The 15,351-nt window shown below is 46.1% G+C and overlaps 1 protein-coding gene across 1 annotated transcript in view; it reads left to right on the forward strand.

Annotated features, from left to right (window-relative positions):
- The window catches only part of DNAI3 (dynein axonemal intermediate chain 3), a 65,154-nt gene extending 63,536 nt beyond the window's left edge, over nucleotides 1–1,618 (forward strand). Inside the window, exons 22-23 of the mRNA XM_060232133.1 lie at nucleotides 496–615; nucleotides 1,359–1,618. Coding sequence (XP_060088116.1) covers nucleotides 496–615; nucleotides 1,359–1,496 — 258 coding nt within the window. The 3' untranslated portion in view covers nucleotides 1,497–1,618. The remainder of the gene's footprint in view (nucleotides 1–495; nucleotides 616–1,358) is intronic.
- Nucleotides 1,619–15,351: the final 13,733 nt, after the last annotated feature.

Below are 15,351 nucleotides of genomic sequence, written 5' to 3' on the forward strand. Positions count from 1 at the left end.
TAAAACCCAGTTTACGTTTGCTACGCAAAAGCCACGGCACTTCCTGTAACTCTGGCACAGATGGTGGGAAATCCGACAGACGCTGGACACCAAAACTATATTATATATATATATATATATATATATATATATATATATATATATATATATATATATACACACACACACACACACACACAAAACATCACCATTCTGCAGGCCCCCCTTCCCTTCGGTGCCCTAAGCAGGTGCTCATTTTGCTTAATGGTTACTCCAGAGTTGGATGTGACCTCTAATTACAGCAACAGTGTTTTTGTTTGAATAGCTAGGCTAGAGTTGCATATTGTTGAACAATCTACTGTTGCAATCATTTGCCACCTGGATTTTCCTGTGTTCAGAAGATAACCATGAGGTGAATGGTTGTGACAGCATAGCAATATCATAATACCCAACAATATGTATGGACTCAGTCTTCAGCAACCCTTTATGAACTAAAAATACCTTTGATCTCAACAGCGTTCCAGTGTCCAGCATTATTTTGAGCGAGAAGTCAAACATCTAGAGTATTTTGACCAGCGACAAGAATTCAGAGCCCAAGAAAGAGTGGAATTGGAGAAAGAATCAATGAAGAAGGTGGTAAGACCTTTTCAAAACACAGAAAAACTAGAAGTATAGACCATTTGATTGTATGCTTCTCTCAAAGTGAATGGTCAAACATGGTTTTAACTTTTCAGTGTTAATTTACCAATTTTTCTGCATCCTTTTTTTTGTGACAAGGAATATTTTCAACTGAACCTTTTCTGTTTGACCTTATAGATTATGTAATACCTGTTTCCATTTCAGCGGCTACAGCATGGGAATTTTTTATTTTGCCATCATTTCTCTCTAAAGTAGTTAGGGAATCTTGTATATCCTAGAAATGAGAAGAGGGCAAAGGAACAAAATGTTGATAAGTTACACACTCCAGTGACCAAAATACTGACATATACATAAGCTATTGATATGAATCAAAACTCTTAACAAGAACCTAACATACAGTGGAACTGAGGGCTGATAAAAGTCTGTGGTATGGATTTTGATCAGTGAAAATTAACTGGGGGAGAAAGAAATCCCTGCAATCGCCAGATGATCCTGATAGGCTTCTATTAGTATTGTTAGAACACTAGAAAGATTCAGTTACAGATTTCCTATTGCCTTGTCTGCTTTGACCATAAATTGCCACCGAATGCTTTGGGTACCCCAGTGGCAGAGTTCACGTTATAGCGGTGGTGATGCATCTTCTCTGACATATATGTAAGAGACATTATGTTCCAAAGATTGTAAGAAGTAGGGTCTTTTATGACTTAGAAAATAACTTTGGTTTCCCCTCCCCCCTGCAGAAAACAGTTGGGGGTCAGCGATCCAGGGAATTAATGGAAGAACAGACAAAGCAGGATTACTTGGAGTTCTTGGAGACAGAGAAAAACATTCTGAAGGGACTTGGATTACTGAAAGGATTGGATAGATTTAGTCCTTGAAGATCCAACTTGTTTTGTGACTAGTCACTTTTATTTTATTCGGTACAATATATGAAATATTTCACGAGTGATATGTTTACAGTGACCCCAATCCAAAGGTGTAATTTGCATAATGAATACAGGGAATAAAAAGGTAAAGGTAGTTTACCCTGTGCAAGCACAAAGTCTTTACCAATCCACAGGGTGAAGTCACATCATGATGTTTTCTTGATAGACTTTTTATGGGGTGGTTTGCCATTGCCTTCGCCAGTCATCTATACTTTACCCCCAGCCAGCTGGGTACTCATTTTACCGACCTCAGAAGGATGGAAGGCTGAGTCAACCTTGAGCTGGTTACCTGAACCCAGCTTCTGCCAGGATCAAACTCAGGTCATGAGATAGCATCATACAAAAATGAATATTTTCATTCCAGTAATGCCCAGTGCTAAATACACTGTTATTCATTTTAATAAGCATCTTGACTCTAGGTCCATACAGACCACCCACCTGTGTGTTGACTGACCATGAAGACAGGGCAAGCAGGTGTGAGCATGCTAGCTCAGCACACACACACACCCTCCAGCAATCACAGAATTGTCTGCAGGGAGCAAACACACAGAAGTGTCCACACATGCACTTCATCCCCATGATGAGCATCACTTCTTTCCTAACATTCCTGATCATATGGAGGGAGTGTGTGTCACTTCATGCAGACAACTTGGCAATTGCACAGAGGTAGAGTGTGGGGCCACTGCGCACACAGGCCAACTCTCTCTCATGTTGTCAGTCAAGACACAGTTGGGTCATCTGTAAAGGGCTAGAAACAGCTCAAAAATGTTTATTGAGTTACTTTTACTGAAATAAAAATGGTTATTTTATGTTCTGTGTGTGAAACTGTAAAACGAGAAGTAGTGCTCAGTAACACTTCAGAGAGTGTCAATGCATGCAATCACAAGGAGGCAGCTGCCATGGAAAACAATGAGCCATTCAGCAGCAGCAACATGCAGTCTTCCTCTCTATGGAGCTTGGAGGCTTCACCTCATGACAAAGCACTGCAGAGAAATTGCTCTCTATGTGTCATCAGCTGTCAAAGGTAGCCATTTAAAGATGTCTGCAGATGGCAGTTCTTCATATATCGATTTAAACACAAGGACCATCCTAGAGCATGGATTTAAGAGAGCAAATAAGAACCTATATTAAACCAGCAATCCTAGTCCCCATTCAAAATCAACTTGATTTTCTATCAAATGCCACAAAGAGCTTCAACATCTGTGCTTGTTTACCTGATCTGGCACTCATTTATTATAAACATCTAAAATCCAACATCTGCAAAGTATGGAAAAGTGAAAGGCTGTCACTCAGTATACCAAACTTGGACAAAACTACATCAAAATGGAAACTTAGTTCTATAGCAAAATGCCTTGATACAAATTTATAAAGGGGAGAGGGAGAGATTTTTTAGATAATCTCAACTGTTACAATCTATCTCTTTCAATTGGCAGATGTCTGACCCTGAGCAGTGTTTGGACCATACAATTTTTAAATAAACAATTTGATGACCCTTGGTAGACAGATCATATTGTTGATTTTAAAATTGTATAGTCCAAATTCACTGAAGTTGAGGATATAAACATGCAAGGAACACAGCAGAACAATTAGGAACAGAGGAGCATTTTCTCTGTAGGAGGATCTTATTGTAAGTTTAAATTCCCAGATCTGCAGATGCCTCATTCATATGGGCACACATCTGTCCATACATTCACATGTGTATGTGCACTCACTTACTAACAAGCACTCTTTTCTGTCAACATCTAGATAGAAATATGTGTATTTCCATCAGTGCTTTTTTCCCCTAGCCACTCCACAAAGGCAGATTCTACAGGAAATGAAAGGAAGATGGCCCTCCTTTTAGTTTTTCCACTAGCTTTCATATTATTCAGGAAGCACTTTAAACGAGGCCTGTCCAATCTTCCTCTATAAATGCCATATTCAGCTGACACAGCACGTGGAGTTCAATTTGGGATGAAATAAAAAAACAGATTAGCTATGAGGCAGGGCCAGATGTAAAGAGGGCCTAGTTTAAACCAAGGGCCTTATGTTGTCCAGGTATACAATGAAATGAAAAGAGGAAGGGAGAAAGCAAAGAGGTACTATTCAAGTTTCAGATACATAGTATAACAATTTTTAGGACAAGATTGCAGAGTACCAAGTTTGAGGAGGAATGTGAAGAAAGAAACTCAATTCCCCTTTGAACTCCATTTCTACAGCGATATGTGGAGCTAAACCTTTGAAAACATTAATAGTGCAATTGTAAGCAGAGTTAATCCTCTTCTAAACCCATTGACTTTGGTGGACTCTGCTTGCTGCACAGTAGTATATAGTTTGCCAGATTTTCTTTACCAACTAAGGCGCTGTGAATTATCAGTGCACTGTTGCAAATAACTACTATGAATTTAGAATGTCAGCTTCTAGGTGGGATCTAGGGATCCCTGGAATTACAACTCATCTCCAGACTACAGAGATCAGTTCCCCTGGAGAAAATGGATGCTTCTGAGGATGGACTCTACGTCACTGTACTCCATTGAGGTCCCTGTCCTCCCTAGGCTCCATCCCCAAATCTTCAGTTTCCAAACCTGAATCTGGCAACCTTACCCCCTGCCCCAGTCCTCTACCAGAGTCCAAAAAGCACATGGCAACCCTATATGGATTACAGTCATTTTCTTTCAATGATAGGAGAGACAATATGCATAAACTGTGTTGTTCTCCCAAAGGAAAGGAAATTGCTTTGAAAAGAATGACAGTATTCCTTTGGCAACATAGATGACAGCTGTTTGTTGCTGCAGCTTGAAAAGAATTATCTTCAAGTTATACATTTTTAATAGACACTTTTTAATAGGGAGTGTAGCTCATTAATACTAACATATCTCTTTGAGGATGAAGCTTTGCATAAAAGCAGCCTTTTGCTCCTTGCCAGAGACTTGCACAGCTACTGTGCAACCGAGCAGGAGCCAGCAAACAGGAATTAAAGGCAGGAGAATACATTAAGCACTGAAGGTGAACTCACACTTTCCATGACTTTCTGTGGTAGCAGAGTCTTCCATGTGTCCATATGGTCCAGCAGAAAATGCAGAACAAATCCCAACATGGGGCCACTTTCAGTCACCAGCTCATAAACAAGCTCTCTCCAGCCACCCACATAATCCAGGTGTGCAAAAAGCAATAAGTACGCACTCTATGCCTGAGACACCTTCCTCTTTCTAGAAAGTACTACTGGATCTTAACATTATCATTTCAAATATAGACAAGAAACACAAAATCTCTATTAACTGTACTCACTTATATACAGTTGAGGTGGTTAAAGAGCAGGGAAATATTATTTTTATGCCAATGTTTCTATGTACCACTGGGGCTGAATTACAAGACTCTTTAAAATATGCTGTATTCTGGACAAAGAAGTGCTTCAATATTGTGCTGCTTTCTAGCCAGACCTTCCTCCCCATCCACCCCCAAGGTTGAAAGCTTGTGGTCTGGCAACCAAATGGCCAGATGTGTCCCAAGTTTATCAGATTTAAAGATTAAACTGTAAAAATCCTGAGGATCTACTTCTGTGTGGAAAATTTACAGTTATTTTTAGCCTACCCATGTAGTTATTTTCAAAATGGGCTGGCTGGCTCATAAACACACCAGTTTTGTTCAGTCTGTTTGCCAAAAGAACCACTCACAGTATGAACTTGAATGCCCAGCACAGTTAAATATCGGGTTTCATATGAAATCTCTGGGGGAAGGTCTAGATCGTTTGACTAGCAAGTCGCAGTCCCTGTCCGTTCAAACTCAGAGACATTGGAAAAGATACAGTAGGCCCAGTTCAGCAATCTATAAAAGGTGGTGTCTTATTCCTATACTCACTAAAAGGTAATAAAAATAAACACCCCAAGCACTGAAACTGCTGTGAACAGGTAATTAAGACAAATGCATCTTTTGACAAAGTTATAAGGCACACAGGACATTCTAATGACATTAAATGACTCAATGAAGTTTGCTTCTAAGAAAACGTGTTCAGGACTAAGATTGCATTGCAGAGGGTCAGAAGAGATATCAGTTGTTCAAAGATGCTTGGTGACTCTACAATCTATAGGAGATATTAAAGCAACATGAACATGATAGGTTGATAAAGTAACAATTAGGAAGCAGAGGAAAAGAGATCTAGATGCACTGGAAGGAATATGGTTGGCAAACACTCTTAACATGTCTCATACAAATACAAGGGCACCAATGAAGTCAAATATCTATCAGATTATAAAATCAAGCAAAGAATAAAAGGAGTGCAATTCTTTCCACACAGTAAACAGCTGTCTTCACGATGGCACTGCTGGACGACTGTCCAGTTGTATAGTAGCATTTTAGAAGTGTGTACCACTTTGTGGATAAAAGATACCATCATTTATTATTTATCTCAAAGATTGTCCCTAAATTAAAAACCTCATGTAAGATACTCAGTTAATGTTACCTTTGGATGGTCACACTGGCAGACATCCTTCCTTAGGCTGAAGGAAGTTCTGCTGGAGGAAGAGCCATTTAAGCTGGACAAAGTTCCTCAAGCTGCAGGAAGTTTTCAAATTTTGCACTGTGGAGCAGGAGGCTATCGGTAACTAAGTGCCAACAGCCACCTATGTGCTTCCACATAGTGACTTTACCACATTGTTCCCATATAGAAACATGTTACAGAAACATGTTACAGAATGTCTCCAGTTCCAGCTCCTCACATTTATGGAAATAGTGTAGAGTCTTCATGCAATATATGGTGGAACAGGCCCACTCTGGACTGTAGGCTCTGTTCCATCCTGCCCTCCAAGGTTTTCCCAACACCTGGAGAGGCTTTTCTTTCTCTCTTGGGTAACCACTGCCACCACCTGACCTTTGTAAGGAATTGTCTACTGGGAGGGTCAGAACTCCTATTTTCCCTTCCAAGTTCTGAGGTCTTGCCTCTGTGTTACTGTAGTGTATGGCGTTCGCAGAACGCAACCAGTTCATAAGGGCCACAACAGCAGAATGACATCAGCCGCGGAGGCAACTGAGAAACATCCAGGTGCCTCCGCGCTGGGCGCAACGATCCGCCAATCACAGCTCGTGGCGGGAAATACGGCTGGCCGGCATTGGACCGGCCAGCAGGGAGAATAGTCCGGCAACTGTATATATGCGGGATCCGGCCCGCCTGCTCGCTCTCTCCATCTTGTATAGTACCATGGAATAAACTATGTTGCCCTACGCTCGTCTCCAAGTCTGGTACTTTACAGTGGCGACGAAGGTGGGATCCTAGCCTCATCGGCTACGACGGAGATCTTGGGCAACGAACGACCGGACATGACCACCGCCGCCACCATGGCCAACCAGGGCGGGATCACCGGCTACCTCGAGCCCTTCGACCCCACAAATCCAGAGGGCTGGGAGTCCTACTCGGAACGGGTCGAGTTCTACCTCCGGGCAAACAAGATCACCGACGCCGGAGCAAAGAGGGATGTTCTCCTGAGCGTTTGCGGGCCAGCCACGTTCGAGATCGCGAAGGGTCTCTCGGCGCCCGCCCGCCTGGCGGAGAAATCCTACGAGGAGATCATCCGGCTCCTCACGGGCCATTTCTTGCCGCAGCCCTCACGGGTGGCTCGCAGATTCCTGTTCCACAGAAGGGACCAGACCGCAGGAGAGTCAGCAGCGGACTACTTGGCGGCCCTCCGCAAACTCGCCGGGAACTGCAACTTTCCCCAGCTGGAGGAAACCCTGGCCGACCGATTCACGTGGGGCCTCCGCGATGAAAGGCTCCAGCAGAAGCTCTTCGCCAAAGAAGAGCTCACCCTCCAGGGCGCCTTCAGCGAGGCGGTAGCGTGGGAGAGGACCGCCAGGACGTTTCCCCGGGCCAAGACCGAGACCGCTCACCACGAGGAGCTGGACCCCGAGCACCAGGACGAGGGAGAAGCCTTCCAGACGCGACGCGCCGCAGGACCCGCCGCCCGAGCTCCACAGCGCCCCCGAGCCCACGAACGGCAGAGTCAGCGCACCAGCGAAAGGGCTAAATGCGCCAGCTGCGGCGACCCCCACGATCGGCGGGACTGCCAGTACCGGACCTGGGACTGCAGGAGCTGCGGGAAGACCGGCCATATCGCGCGAGCTTGCCGAGCCAAGCCCAACCGCCCGTGGCCGACCGCGCACCACGAGGCCGCCGAGTCCCACTCCACAGCCTCCACCTCACTTCAGGTACTGAATTTACCCCTGACCACCCCCAACAAGATAACGATGGCGGTCCTCATAGACGGGGCCCCCTGCACCATGGAAGTGGACTCAGGCTCCTCCATCTCCATAATTGCGGAGGAGACCCTGAGAAGGCTACGCCCCGGCCAGGGGCTGCAGCTGCGACCGGCAAATTTCATATTGCGGGACTTCCAGCAAAACCCGGTCCAAATAGCGGGGTGGGCACGGGTGCTGGTGGAGCGGGGGTCCTTCAGAGGGCCCCTAGACATCCTGGTAGTCAAGCGGCCGCTTACCACCCTGTTGGGTCTTGCATGGTTTGGCCCCTTGGGAATCCGAGTAGAGGTGGCGCGCACAGCCACAGCAGGAGGGTTCGGGGAGGTGTGCGGAGAGTTCCCCGACGTATTCGATGGGTCGCTGGGTAGTTACAAGGGCCCGGCCATCTCCCTACCGCTCGACCCGACGGTCAGACCGAGCCGGCTCAAGGCAAGGAGGGTCCCCTTCGCCTTGAAGCCCAAGATCGAGGCAGAGTTGGACCGCCTAGTAGCCCAAGGGGTCCTGGAGCCAGTTGATTATGCCATGTGGGAGACCCCCATAGTGACCCCGGTCAAACCAAATGGGGACGTGCGGATATGTGCCGATTACAAGTGCACAATTAACAAAGCGCTCCAAGACAACCCATACCCGGTGCCAGTAGTCAGCCACGTCCTGGCAGCCCTGGCGGGGTCAAAGATTTTTGGGAAGCTGGACCTGGCACAAGCCTACCAGCAGCTCCCAGTGGACGCTAAAACGGCCGAGGCGCAGACGATAGTTACCCACAGGGGGGCGTTCAGGGTTAACCGGTTGCAGTTTGGGGTCAGCGTGGCTCCGGGGATCTTCCAGAGTATAATGGATGCGCTCCTTAAAGGGATCCCCGGAGTCCAGCCGTTTTTCGACGATGTTTTAATCGCCGCCCCGGACCCTGAGGAATTCCGCAACCGCCTGCGAGAGGTGCTCCGCCGTTTCCAAGCCGCTGGACTAAAAGTTAAGAGGGAGAAGTGTATGCTGGGGGTGCCACGGGTGGAGTTCCTGGGTTTCGCAGTGGACGCGGAGGGAATCCACCCGACCGAGGAAAAGACCAGGGCCATTGTTCAAGCCCCAGCCCCCACGTGTAAAGCGGAGCTACAGAGCTTCCTGGGGGTCCTCAATTTCTACCACACGTTCATACCCCACAAGGCGGCTCTCACCGAACCCCTACACCGATTACTGGACAAAAAAGCTCCATGGGTGTGGGGGAAGAAGCAAGCCGCCGCCTTCCAGGCAGTTAAAGACGTTCTGGTTTCCAACGGGGTGCTGCACCACTTCGACGAGCGCCTTCCGGTCATCTTGGCTTGCGATGCATTGCCGTACGGGGTGGGCGCAGTCCTGGGGCACCAGTTACCGGATGGCCGGGAGGTTCCGGTCGCATACTACTCACGCACCCTGACCTCGGCAGAACGGAACTACGCACAAATCGACAAGGAGGCCCTGGCCATAGTAGCGGGGGTCCATAAATTCAACGATTATTTGTATGGGCGCCGGTTCACGATAGCGACGGACCATAAGCCGCTTTTGGGTCTGTTGGCCCCAGACTGACAAACTCCCCAAATCCTGTCCCAGAGGGTGTTGAGGTGGAATCAATTCCTCAACTCGTACACCTACACGCTGGTACACAGGGCGGGCAAGGCAATGGGTCACGCGGACGCTCTCAGCCGGTTGCCGCTCCCTGACACAGGCCCCGATCCAGCCCCAGCACACCAGGTCATGTCGATCGAGTCGCTTCCGGAGCAGCCCCTCCACGCGGCGGAGGTGGCTAGAGCCACCGGGAAAAACAAAACCCTAGCACGGGTGCTCGACTGGGTGGTGAGGGGGTGGCCAGAGGGGAACATGGGGGAAGAGTTCAAACCCTACAAAATGCGAAGGGAGGAACTCACAGCCCACAAAGGGTGCCTACTATGGGGGAGCAGGGTAGTGGTCCCCCCCCTCTACAGAAACGGGTCTTAGAATCACTCCACGAAACACACCCAGGCATAGTGAGAATGAAGGCCCTGGCCAGGAGCTACGTATGGTGGCCGGGGATGGACGGGGAGATAGAGAACTGGGTCCGGAGATGCAGCACATGCCAGGAGTCGCGGCCGGACCCACCCAGCGCCCCGGCTACACGATGGGAGACCACAAGGAAACCGTGGTCCCGGCTCCACATTGATTTTGCCGGGCCGTTCCAGGGACAGATCTTCCTAATCATTGTGGATGCATACACAAAATGGTTAGAGGTCGTTCCCGTAGGGTCTACCTCGTCAGCAGCAGCCATTAGAGCATTACGCAGGGTCCTGTGCACCCACGGTATTCCGGACACCATAGTCTCGGACAACGGGGCAGCGTTCACCTCGGGGGACTTCCAGGCGTTCCTCCAGAGGTACCTCATTAGACACATCCGGTCAGCCCCCTTCCACCCGGCCACCAACGGCCAGGCCGAGCGGATGGTCCGAACAACAAAAGAGGCCCTAGGAAGGATAGTGCAAGGCGATTGGGACCACCGGCTAGCCGCGTTCCTCTTCGACAACCGGGTCATCCCAAACCCAGTCACCGGGGTCAGCCCAGCCGAGCTCCTCATGGGGCGCAAGCTCACCACAAGGCTAGATCGGCTAAACCCCGACAGAGCCCCCGACGTGCGAGGGTCACCGGAGGTCAGAGAAGCGGCTAGGGGGTTCTTCGCAGGGGACCCAGTGTACGCCCGCAACTACGCTTCAGGCCCCGAGTGGGTAGCCGGGCGGGTACTACGGGTCGTGGGTTCCCGCCACTATGAGGTATCCACCGAGGGGGGCCAGATCCTACACCGGCACATCGACCAGTTACGCCGCCGGACTCTCCCAGAGGTACCCACGGAAACGAGGGAGGGGACAGGGTCCGAGGGGCACCCAATGACACCTGCACCGACACCACGGCCACACACACCAGCAGAGGCGGACCAACCCTCGGACCCCGACCCACAACCCAACAACGCTCAACTCCCCGGGGAAACCCCAGAGGCGGAAGTAGCCCCGGCACCACAAGCCACTCCCAGGCGTTCAACACGGGAGCGCCGACCTCCCGCCTACCTCCAGGACTATGTCACTAACTAAGGGGGGAGGAGTGTAGTGTATGGCGTTCGCAGAACGCAACCAGTTCATAAGGGCCACAACAGCAGAATGACATCAGCCGCGGAGGCAACTGAGAAACATCCAGGTGCCTCCGCGCTGGGCGCAACGATCCGCCAATCACAGCTCGTGGCGGGAAATACGGCTGGCCGGCATTGGACCGGCCAGCAGGGAGAATAGTCCGGCAACTGTATATATGCGGGATCCGGCCCGCCTGCTCGCTCTCTCCATCTTGTATAGTACCATGGAATAAACTATGTTGCCCTACGCTCGTCTCCAAGTCTGGTACTTTACAGTTACATTAAAAAAAAACCCCAACTTGCACACCCACAAAGACATTAGATATATGACCCTCAAATTGACTGGAGGTAAAGACGTTTTAAAGCATTTCTAAAACCAAGAGAAACTTGGTACTATTTACACACAGTACATTCCTAGCAAAGGGAATAGAACAAGCCACTGACCAGTGAAGGGTTGCAGTGCCAGCTGACTATGGTTGCAGAAGGCAAGCTGTGGTAAAGCAGAAACAGTTTTTTGTTGTTGTTTTAAACAGCATGGTACTTTTATGCAGGATAAATGACTGTAAGAAGCAAATGGGCACAAATCTGCGCCATGTAATCTAAATTTTCCCCCATATAAGTGGCAAGGACGAGGGCAGAAAGTTAGGATACTTCTAAGAAGGGAGGTAACGAAGCAACTTGTTCAAAACACATATGAAATATTTTAGCTCAAGCTAAGACGATTACATGTTAATTTAACATAATTTGGAAGACATGTTTTCTCATGCATATTTGGGGCTGAATAAAATATTTGCTCATTTCAACCATTGTAACAAAATACCAGAGACTGTATCCAAAGAAAACTGACTAGAAAACCATTAATGGAATGGAACTTTTCTGCCTCTTCCACCCACACTACAGTTGACTTTGCCTCCCTGAATGTTGCCCCTAGGTTTCAGGAACAGTGCTGGGTGTGATGTGGGGGTATATTGTCAGAGAAGACAGTCAGCAAAAATCACTCACCTCTGGTGGCAGAAATATAAACAACAATTCAATTTGGTTCACCAAAAATGTAATAAAACTTTTAGTGCTTAATACTTCACATACAAGGGGAAAAATCCTAACCAAAGTTTTAAAAATTCAGTATTCCCTTACACTATACCAAAAACCCAGGACCAAAATACTAAATTACAGTAGAAGGAAACCTTGAACTTCTTCAGTAGAATTAGCTCCAGGAAGACCCAGTTGAATAGTATGATCCTGACGCTCCAAATGAGGAGGAAGGGAAGACTGCAAAGAATGCTGTAATTTGTGGGTGACTCTTTAGGCTGCAGGAGTTATTATAAAATTAGAACACTTATTTATGTTGGAATTTATTTTTCCTCTAACTGGAAATCTCACTTTCAAAGCCACAATACCAACTATCAGTATTTATTTTATTGTATGCTAAAGGCTAGCATTATCAGATTTACAAATTCTCCCTCCTTGTTGACCTAGCCATACTGATTAAAGTTGCCAGCTCTGGGTTGGGAAATAATCTGAGATTTTAATGGTGCAGCCTGAGAAGGACTGGGCTTGTGTAGGGGAAGAATTTCAATTGGGAATAATGCCACAGAATCCACCTTCCAAAGAGGCCATTTTCTCCAGGTGAACTGATCTCTGTCACCTAGAGATCACTTGTAATAGTGGGAGATCTCCAGCCACTACCTGGACGTTGGTAACCCTAATGCCGACCCATAGTTCTTTAACCTCCAGAGAAGACTACTGTAATTTGCTCAATATCCACCTACCCTTGAAGCTAGTTTTTAAACTTTGTGTCGATTGCAGCAGCTTGGATTTGGGTTGGTGCTGTTTTGACATTTAAAGCCCTTTACAACTTGGTATCCTCACAGTTGAAGAATTCTTCCCATAGAGACCCACTGTCCAACTTTGTCCAACAACTGTTGGAGGCTGTATCCTTCTGGGAGCTTCACTCTGCCTCAGTGCAAGCTATTACTTTCTTGGTGATAGTGCGCTCATTGCATAGAATGGGATGTCTTCTGTGGTTTTTCAGCAGCTATTTGCCAACTGGTTCTGGCAACAATGGCTTCCATAAAGCTCCTATATTCTGCAAGTTCTGCTATTTGTGGCATGCGGACTTAAAAAAAAAAAAAAGCTTCTGTATAGTTCCTGAGTTGGCAGAATTTCTAGGAACTGTTAATACTATTGTTCTGGATATTTTACTATAACATTTCTATCAGTCATTGAGAGCCAGTTGGAGCACAGATAGAAACAAACAGTATGACAGCAGCAAAAATCACATTAGATCTGGAAGAAGACTGCTGTCTTGCATTCCCATTTGAACGAGAATCATGTCGTAAGTTCCTAAACTTCAGCTGTGTATGCGTATTCTTATCCTCACATCCTCCTTCCTCCCCTTACCTTGTTACCTGCTCTATGTCAAATTTTAGATCATAGGACTCTCAGGCCAGGTACTTGTACTCATGGTACTATATCATTTTTAACTGTACCTTCTGTCCAGCTGCACAGTGTACTCAAACAATGCAGCAAATATTAGAATAAGCTTTCCAAACTATTTGAAAACAAAACATACAAGCCACAAGAATTTTGATAAGCCATGAGTGCAGACTTCCACTTACAAAAGCAGGTGTTTAATATTAAATGACAACCATTTACAAAATACAGTTCATTTTTAGTCTTAATTCAGGTTTTATTCAGAATTAACATAGTTCAAAAATAATCCATAATTCCTGTACATATATTTTAAAAACACTGATTTATCCATAAATGCTTCAGGTTACAATTAATGTTTTCAAACAGTACCATTGTTATTATTTTGCCGTGACTGTACAGTGTATTTTCCACACTAGTAATAATAATAAATTAATAAAGGATGCTGGATAAAATGCTGAGACATTTGTTTAGGGGGAAGAAAGATGGCAAAATTGTGCACAGAAGTTCTGTCATCCTATAGTAAATAAATAGGTAAAACATAATCAGACAATATAACACAGGGCAAGGACGAGTTAAATAGCACTTACATCAGGTCCAGGGGAGGGGGGGACAGAAGGCGATAATGAACTAAAACAAGACAAAATTCAGTCCCAGATTATGGAGGCTGAATGAGATCCAAAACATTCTTTAAAGATAACTATCCCCTTCTACACTTAGCTTTATAAACAGAGATCCTTTACAAGTATGACTTGGGTATATTACAAACTCAGTCCTCATCTTTTATGAGGCACCTGACTGCATACCTTTTATTGCTTGGGTCTTATTACTAGACAGGCAAGGAGTTCAGTTTTCATTGAAACTTGCATGAGAAGAGTGTTTGCTTTGGTTAACTACTAAGGTATCAAATGTTTGAGAGTAAATTGAATAAGAGTTTATCACATTCACCCTTTCAAGGGCAGAACTGTGAAGTTGCCAATACTCATTTAAGACAAGTGCCAAGAAAAGCTATAAATTTTATTGTCTTCATGACTTTAATTTTCATGGCATTTAAAGAAAAAGAAGAAAAAAACATTGGAACAAAAGTCTCAAATGTTTTCAAGTCTTTAGATACGGTTTTTTAAAAGGCACTCTCCTTTCTCACATAAACTTAAAAACCCAACTGTCTACACTTTAAGAAAATCAATGAAATCCCACTTAGATGAGAGCTATCATATTTATTTTCTACATGGACTTTTGGCCTGTATTTCTTTGTACAAGAACACTATGCTATTTGTACACTGTGTGCCCCAGCAAGACTGAATTGTGGGGGTACAATGTGGCTCTCTTCTTGCCATATTTATGCAGTCAAAGGGACAGCTCAGATACCAGCTGGAGAGAAGAACGTACATACAGCAGGGTGTGAGGGCCTTAGGCACACCTCTCCCTCCACACACACACAATGTAGAATGTATGCTGTGATTGCCATACATCTGATTGGGCATCCATTAAAGGCACATTGACTGCTTGAGTGGAATGGCACAGGGAAGATCTTGATCATTCTACATGCACACAGGATATTCCTGTGGATAACCTCCATATGCCACTATTTGTCCTGTCTATGTACCAGGCTGGTGGCTGTGCCTGCCATAACATTCCAGACAACCTCGGCCTTCAAAGTCAAACCCTTACCAGCAGATCTGAACTCATGAAAGTAGGCTGTAAATAACCATAACACTAAGACTGTAGTCCTATGCACACTTACTAAGGTACTCCAATGAACTCAGCAGTGTTTACTTCTGAGTAAGAACACCCTGAAGGTGAGTTGCAGAATACAAAGACAGTTCCTACAGTGATGTAATCTGCTACTTTTTTATAGGTAATGGTGTTTTGACTAACCAGGTCACACAGAGGTTTCCTTTAAGATTCCCTGTAGCTCAGAACATAGCGGCTACTTCTTTCTCTCCAGACAAGAAAGCTATGACCACATAAGCAACTAAGTCCAGCCAGCATGAGGTATGCACATCTCTGTACAGGAAAAAATGTGTAAGGTAA

Source organism: Heteronotia binoei, chromosome 2, assembly GCF_032191835.1.
Source record: "Heteronotia binoei isolate CCM8104 ecotype False Entrance Well chromosome 2, APGP_CSIRO_Hbin_v1, whole genome shotgun sequence".
Classification (NCBI taxonomy): domain Eukaryota; kingdom Metazoa; phylum Chordata; class Lepidosauria; order Squamata; family Gekkonidae; genus Heteronotia; species Heteronotia binoei.